This window comes from Cephus cinctus, unplaced genomic scaffold, assembly GCF_000341935.2.
Source record: "Cephus cinctus unplaced genomic scaffold, Ccin1 Ccin1_scaffold0404, whole genome shotgun sequence".
Taxonomy (NCBI): domain Eukaryota; kingdom Metazoa; phylum Arthropoda; class Insecta; order Hymenoptera; family Cephidae; genus Cephus; species Cephus cinctus.
Window position 1 is genome coordinate 346,641 of NW_014333088.1, and position 8,823 is coordinate 355,463.

At 38.8% G+C, this 8,823-nt stretch overlaps 1 protein-coding gene across 6 annotated transcripts in view; it reads left to right on the forward strand.

Annotated features, from left to right (window-relative positions):
* The window catches only part of LOC107267455 (protein dead ringer), an 88,702-nt gene that overhangs the window by 25,553 nt on the left and 54,326 nt on the right, over positions 1-8,823 (forward strand). For 5 of the 6 annotated variants that reach the window (XM_025084771.1, XM_015739216.2, XM_025084773.1 and 2 more), the window contains 2 exons: positions 3,517-3,750; positions 4,659-5,036. In XM_025084771.1, the coding sequence (XP_024940539.1) occupies positions 3,517-3,750; positions 4,659-5,036 (612 nt within the window). The remainder of the gene's footprint in view (positions 1-3,516; positions 3,751-4,658; positions 5,037-8,823) is intronic. The other variant, XM_015739217.2, reaches the window with a different exon arrangement.

Below are 8,823 nucleotides of genomic sequence, written 5' to 3' on the forward strand. Positions count from 1 at the left end.
AAGTTTTTTCTTTTTTTTTTTTTTTTTTTCGTTGGCTCGAAATTTTAATGTGCATGACAAAGGTGCGAGATGCTGTTAAACACGAGACTGTTGGTGCACGTTCGTGATCGCTCTGACTCGTGGTTCACTTCTGGAAATACCCCCTGCCAAGGATTCGGTAAAGTTGCATAACCCGGGGGGATTTATAAAAATAATTTGTGACTCCCGTTAGACTGTCTGGCATTCTTGGCCTGGCGGTATTTTCTTTGACTCTCACTCATTCTCCGAACTCTTATTTGACTTGAACAGTGCAACGCTCGACTCCCGTAGCCAGCAGCCTAGACCTGCAAGGCTTCAGGATCTCTCTCTCTCTCTCTCTCTCTCTCGCTCTCTCCTTCTTCCTCTCTGACCATAATAATTTTCAATTGTCTTTCCACCGTACCGACGACTCACTCTTTGCATGACCTTCCGGACCCTAAACTTTTTGCCCAGCCACTTCAGCCTCACTCAGTCCTTCCTATAGACTCCATACTGATCTCAGCTTGCACTTCGTCGTAGCTGCTGCGTTTCAGCCTGCTGCAACGACTGGGAGGGCACGTGTCTCCAATCTGGCAAACACGTGATGAAGTATTTTCTGGTTTGGTCGCCCATGCTCCCCCTGCCTCCCCTCCGCCTTTCCCATAGTCCACATTTCTCCTACTTAGTGCTACTGTACTGTCTTCCCCTGTGCCCCCTCGTTACCTCGACGATTGGCTATATAGGATTCTTCACCTACCCCTGTTCCTGAATTCTCAACTTTTTCCAAGCACCTCTGATGGCCCCTTCGTGCTTCAACCTCGCTGGACAGTCTTATTGCAATTTTATTTGAAATAACTTTGGTAAACAATAGGGAAGCCTGTTAAACACGTGCTAGCAATACAAGACCCCTCTGGCGTAAGGTCCCATAGTGGTATTTAGGGCCCCATGGAAAATTGCCAAGTGGGGCCTGTCACATGTTGAACCCATGGGGCATCGAATGATGTGAATCTTGAGATGGAATATTGGATTATTTTTTTGTCGTATCTTTCCTTTGTGAATGTTTGCGTATGGGGGGGGGGGGCATGTTGAACCCATGGGGCATCGAATGATGTGAATCTTGAGATGGAATATTGGATTATTTTTTTGTCGTATCTTTCCTTTGTGAATGTTTGCGTGGGGGGGGGGGGGCTGTTGAAGAATTATTGGTCCTTGAGGCCCAATTTTTATGTATTACACGAAACACTGCTGATATGGACATTGGGTCAGGATAAATTTTAATAGGTTTCTCAATGGAAAAGAAATTGTCTCGTAAACACGATAAGGCCCAATAATAAATAACGGGGGCCCTGTGATATGGGCAGTTGGTGGGCATCAAATAAATCATGTGCAACCTGATAGCATCGACATTCGACGATTATTTAGAGCAATCTCGTGATCTAAATCGATCGATGTCCACGTTTAAACGATACCACGATCGATTCTCGCAAGGACCCAATCCAGCACTGGGACTCGTGTCGTGTCATATATACGTGGGAACGCGACAGGGGTCCAAGAAAAAGGGTCCCATTGTCAATCTATGATTATACGAACAGGCATTTACTAACAGAACTTATTCGACATAACTATCGAACACAGTAATAGCATTGATATTCGATACGGTTCGGATATTAAAATCGTTAGAAAATTTTTGTTTCGGAATTTCGACGATATTTTTTTACTCAATCCTGAAGTAGTCGGATTATGAAGGAAATTGTAAATATGAAACGAACGCGGTTGGTCGGATTCACGAAATGGTGAATTTTTTGAGTAAAGGCAAATTTAACCTGAAAAACTTTTTAAATGAATATCACGAAAGTATTTGAAAAAATGGCTCTGTTAAATTAAATACTGGATTGTTCAATTTTTTATCCACATATGTATAATATGCAGGACAAGAATGTAGATTAGCCGATTTTCATTTTGGGCCTTATCGCCATCACCATACTTATTCGACACTCGGTATGCATGACCTTATGAATCTTGTGTGTAAATAGATTTACGCGAATATCGCGGATTATACAGATATATAAATTGCATCTTCTTTCTTTCGAGAAAAAACCTGTCAGGCCCATTTTTGCCAGGGACATTTTATTTCTTTTTCGTCTTCCTTTTTGTCTTGATGTTTTATTCAGAACCACATTGAATAATGCGCTTATTGTCCTCAAGCAGGCCAATCTTGAGATTCTTTTAAACCTAAAATTACAATGTAAATTTGAACGCAATAAAAAAATTTACAAAATGTTGACTCAAAAATGAATTTATTGCGATTCATTTCCGCGAATAAATTTTGGATTTTTTCACATTTTTCATAATGAAATTTCGTCTTTCAAAGACGCAACTTCATTTTTTATTATTGATGTTTATATATAATATGCAACTCATTTTTTTTTTCATGTCATCTACAACCTCATGCACTTCTACGTATAGATCTATCCAAAAGTCCAAAATGTGGGAGTGATTTTTTTTCCCGTCAGGATCGACCTAACCGCGCCCACTTGTTTGCGCAGGGTGACATTTTTACCTGACCGTGGGTGGTTTATGCTAACGTAAGAGGTTATGGAGCCCAAGCTCTTTTTTCTTTTGGGCTCCCTGGTGTTTTTCTTCCTTTTTGTCCGTTTTGCCTTTTCTGAGTTTTTACTTCTTTTTTCTCTTGATCCATCCGATGCATTTGGATAATCGATATCTGGCTAGCGATAGGTGAATTGACATTCGATTCTCTTGCGGTAAAAAAAAAATTGAAATTTACTCAATTTTATATATTTCTAAATAATGCTAGTTTTTTAAATCAATTTCTAGAGAACTTTCTCGTGGTCCCAACTTCGAGATCGGAATTTTCGTGGAATGGACCATTGTCCGAGTGTTTGAACAGGATTCCATCTTGGTCCGTGTCAATATTATCACACGTGCTCGAAAATGGGAAGAAAATGAATGAAAAAAAAAAAAAAAAAAAAACGCCGACACAGAACCAATAACAATTCCCTAGAGAGATTTCAAAATTTTAATTTCACTTTTCAATTCTTTATATCAATCTCGAATTATTATTTTAGCTCGATGAAAAAATTCATCTTACCCCCTTTTTGCTAATTGTCCCCCCTCCCCCGCATAACCACCCAACTTCCTTCATCCCCACAATCAGTTTCAACCGAAGAAATCTTGTTGCGAGATATTACGTTATCCACCAGAATCCGATATTTGTCTTGGACCGCCCATTTCGGGTTTTTTCCCCAGGACTAACCATCCCCCTCCTGACATCCACTTTTTTTGGGACCTGACAATACGGGCGGATTTGAATAGCAAAGAAGGCAGGAAACTACGTCGAACGGATCCATTTGAATGTTTACACGATTTAAAAGAAAAGTCATGGCGACCCGTTTTAATTCGATGATTACAAGACACACGGATCCTAAAATAAATTGAGCTTGCGATAAAAGAAGTGCCTGTTGTATACTAAAAAACGAAAACCTTTTTTTGAATTCTCAGTCGCACCAGGAGGAAGATCTATCCGATCCTGATCTACAGGATGAAGAAAGCGGCGAAGAACTTCCTCAGCAACCGTTACAGGCAAACAGTCATTCGTCAAGCGACGCTAGCGCCACGGCAACAGCTTCAAACGCAGTGACATCTATAAATACAATCGCCCCAACACCACTCACTCATCTTAACAGCCTTATGAGCAGTCATCATCCACACTTTCTTGCAAAACTTAAAATGGAGGTACGTCAAAGAAATTTCAGATTAGATTTCGTTCGATGAGAATATACACTTTCGATTATTTAATAAGTATTCCTTACGTCAAATCGAACACGTGACTGCATCTGAGCATCGTAAACATTATAAATTTATCGAATTCGAAAATTCAATATTACCGCGCAACAATAATCCTTTTTCATACACATCAATAATTTCGATTATCTGTTATCAGTCACGATATCGGAAAACCGTGCTAAAGACGACCCAGCTACTGTCACGGTATACGGTTAACACGGCAGTAAAAAACCAAAACAAGAATTATTGGATGTCAACAAGTTGTAAACGTCAAATTTGACGTTTCGGTATCTGACGTTTTCAATTGTCCTAGTAACTCTCTAATCAGCGCGTGAACGTTGTATATTGTGTATATATATATATGTATATATATATATATATATATATATATATATATATATATATATATATATATATATATATATATATATATATATATATATATATATATATATATATATATATATATATATATATATATATATATATATATCAGCATACAATGTATAATTATATATATATACAATAATGTTACTAGGATCAGTGTAACTATACAGTTCCTGAAGTCAGCAGCCAAATCCCGATAATTACAGTTGTTTATCCAGCACTCGTATCTTTGTGCACGCTATCCGGTTTTACGTTTACCGACCTGCTGTTTCCTGACTGATAATAACGATAACGATATACGAGTGCATGTGAAGTAACCTGTTCGATAAGGGGATCCTTGCCATTTACCACGTGGTACAATTCAGACGTGACCTTGCGTGAACTTTGCTTGGATAATGTGTGACTTATTGAATGGATGATGGAAAAAGAGGGGGGGCAGGACGGAGAAAATAATTATTTTACTTCGCCAGGGTGAGATGGACGTCCTGGGTAACAAAAGTGGTCTGGAAGCACTTCAGGCAGCTATGGGTGGAACGGGATTCAATCTGCCCTTTTCATTTCCACCCCGAACGCCCTTCCTGACGCCTCAGCATCACTCGCAGCCAAGTCACGTGTCTCAAGTTGGTGGTGGCGGTAGTGGCGGCGGTACTGGGGGTGGAGGTGGCGGAGGTGGTGGTGCCCACATGACAACCTCATCCGCCAGTTCACACTCCAGCGAATCATCCCAGGGTAGCGCACGCAATGGAGATGTGCGCGACAACAGCAATCATTCCCAAGGAAACAGCGGAAGTGGACATCAGCAGCAGACCAGTTGGAGCTTCGAGGAGCAGTTCAAACAGGTGCGTCAGGCAAGTACCTAGCTAGCCATATTTTGAGATACATACATATGGAAAAGGAAAAAAAAAAATTTTAACTTTTTTACAATTTTGAAAAAAAAATTCAAAATTGTTGTCAAAATTTAAAATTTTTTTTCAAATTATGTTAATTTTTCAATTTAACATGAATTTGGATTTTCGATGAATTTGAAACCATATAGCTTGGATGACTTCGCAGTTATTTGTAATTAATGTTTTTTTTTTTTTTTTTCAATAATTAACATAATCATCAACTGATCTAATTATCCTAAAACTTTTAATTAGGGGTAGATTTTTCATACGGTAGCCAATTAATTTTTCTCTTCCTCGTCGTCGGCACCACCGTCGTCCATTGCTACCAACAAAACGGGATCATCACACGGAGACATGCAATTAGGCCCAACGCGTTTCGCATTATAATGAATGCAATGATCCTGGGTTAATTATTATTTTTATACCGACACGAGATAATTACCTACCACACGGATGCCCTCTGTTGGAATCGGTCTTTTTGGGCCCTACGGCATTATCGGTGGGAGATATACCGGCGTCGGACCGAACTGGCTTGTTAAAGCTTTTTGCAACCGGCATCGGACACAAAGGGGGAACTCCCTCCTCCACTTTCGTTTGGTTTCTTCTCAATTCGATCTTTCGCTTTATTTAAAGGCTGCCAAATGGAACCTAAGGGTTTTCACTTTTTGCGGTTTAAAAAGTCCCCCAGTTGTAGGTTACGGTGTATCGTATTACCATTTAGATTGTTGGCGCGAACGAATTCTCCGTAGGTTAGGGTTACGGGTTAGGGTTAGGTTTGGTTAGAAAGATAAACCACAAGAAACTCACAAGAGCTTTATATACCTTATTGTTAGTGAAAAATATAATACTTGTTAGGGATTGAATGGAAAAAATTTCCCAAAATCCAAAAATCCCTAACGCTTCATCCCTTCCACGCGTATTCAACGGCAGTACGTAAGAGTTCCCGCATGCAAGAACAGTCCCGACAGATTTATAGTCGTGCCCGGTTATTGTCTTGAAATAGGATAACCGATGAGGAGGGGGCGGGGTGGGGTGGACGAGGGAAGGGTTGCTGCCTTAGGCATCAGAACCTCCATCGAGAGAGAGCTTTTCGTGCGGTATTAGACCTTTGCGTTAAGCTCCGCCCCTCTCGGCCCCCACCACTACCACCCACCAATCAAACTCCGGGATTCCTCCAAGTACTTGGGTTCTTGCGCCACTACTGTTCACAATGTTAATATCACCTATCTGGATCCACTATCGAGCTGGTACCTGTATGGTTTACATGGGAAGGGTGGCAGGTGGCGCTAGTGGGGAAAACTGGCTACTCGTGCCCCTGCTACCACGGTACTGTAATACCACTGTAGCACTATACTTTGCAGCCATTGTGAAATAACTCGTAAAGCTGCAAATTGCAGGCTATTTCGCTCCCATATACAGTGTGTGCGCACTGGCGACCTTTTACGCTCGGACAGGCTGGCCAACGCTGGACGAATACACTTCTCGGAGCTCTACGTGGTAGATTCCTTTTGTATCTGCGGGAGAATTTACATTCTTTATTATAATGATGAAAAAATTAGGATAGGCGAGAACGTGAAAAATTACGTTTCTCTTTTTTCTTCTTCTTGGACAATATACCTCGCAGTCCTTGAATTCTTCAGGCAAATCGTTTCACGTGTTAGAGATGGTATTAAAACGCAAATGTAATCAAATTGACGTTCCTTTGCATCCGCAAGGCCCCGCCTTGCGGTTGGGGCCTTGTACCGTGTGTTATTTCGATCTCTTTCTATATAGTCTCGTAGAAAGTCAATGGTTAACGCGGCAGTAAAGAGGCCCAAAGACTTGGCAATTGGCGAGGTTTGTCTTATAACGTTGAACAACTTGGAATAATAACAATAAACGGGCTTTACGGCCACTTCTGCAAGGACTAAAGTAGTCGAGGTGCGAAACTAATGGGCGAGGGATGTCTCTTTTTTTCCATTTTATCTGGTCGGATTTTAAGTTTTTTTTAGGGAATGTTCAAGTTTCATCATTTAGTGTACTGATACGATGGAGGTGATGATGATAATTTGTCATTTGGAGAAAATAAAAAATAAAAATATGCAGGATTAAATAAAATTTTTTAAGTAACATATTCCAATCAGAAATACAACCTAACCTGAGATTTTATTATGAGCAATGTCAGTAATCTTTTGTTTTTTTTTTTCATATTTTGAAAATTAAATATAATTAATTAAAAACATTCGGCTGAAGTAGCTTATGACGGTATGAGGAATCTTGAAATTCTTGAATGAGAGAGAAAGAGAGAGAGAGCTAACGAAGAAAAAAAAGAAAGAAAAAGAATACCATACGACGACAAGCGATAATCGAACGTCCCGTCATAAAAATTGTATCATCGCTCATAAGAAATTATTATTTTCATAACGCGACGTCGCGACCATAAAATTGATAGTGAACGCGCGCTAAATAAATGGACGTTATAGATATCACTGACACATTCAGAACGAGTTTACATTTTTTATGCAAACGAAAACTACGCATCGTTCTCTAATTTGAATATCATTTCCCATTTGAAATATGAAAGTATCGAATTTTCACTCTGAAACGAAATACTTCCAGACATAAGAAATATTTATTAGTAATAATATTTTTTTGATTGAAAAACATTTTTTATCTCTTATCTCTATATAACGTACTCCGAGATGATACTTTGCGTAATTTTAGATTTCAAGTTAAATTTACTGTCACTTTTGACATTTCGAGGCCCACGGTTATAAAATTTATTACTGCATATGTATCTATATATATATATATATATATATATATATATATATAGACTGTCATAATAATTTTAATTCCACTATTTACGTGCGGTATATTCAGTTTTTGTCGCTCGCGAACCAAATTGCATTCGTCGACGTGCATTATCGCAAATGGCGACAGCGACATAACGCAAGGATAATAATTATCGTTATCGTTGCAATAGGAGCATTAATCGTAAAAAAAAAAAAAAAAAAACTTGAGAATGTTCATTTTCCCCTCATTATTATCAGACGACCGTTATACCCAGAGTGAAATAATACAGCTAGCAATGTGGGATTTCCCCTTTTTTCCTCCCCTTGAAATATGAAAAAGTCGTGTGAACTCCAAAAAATTACTAGATAATTTTTAGTATCTGAACAAACGAAATTTGCTACTAGAAAAAATATGTCTGAGGAGACATACATTTTCCTATATTACTTCCATAGCCGCCTCCGACACTTTTCCCCTATGGATAAAAACAAATGCTGTAAAAATTCACTACTAGTATTGTAACACTTACAAGTAAACTCAATCAATTTTACTAGAATTTTCAGTGAATAACAAATTTTGTTCATGATAGTACTTTATAGATTGATATGCTCCCTATGAATTTTCCTTCAAAAGCCCTTCCATGAGGATCTCTTTAATGATTCTGGATCATCACTACGATCATCAAATTGACCATTAGGCTACGCTTTTTCAGGGTAGACTGGCAAGGTGCAAGCGAAGGTATCGCGAATTAATGATTTTTTTCTTTCTTTCAATTTTTATTCCCTCTCATTGAAATCTAATGATTCCGATACTTGGCCATGGTTACCCTTTAACATACTCGTATCTCAAACCGACCTTATCCATCCGCAATTCATATGCACACGTATCATATGAATACTCGTGAAGAAAAAGTTACCAGAATAATTGCCGGTACTTGAATCTTTGACAAGAAAAAAAAAAAAAAAAAAAAAAAAAA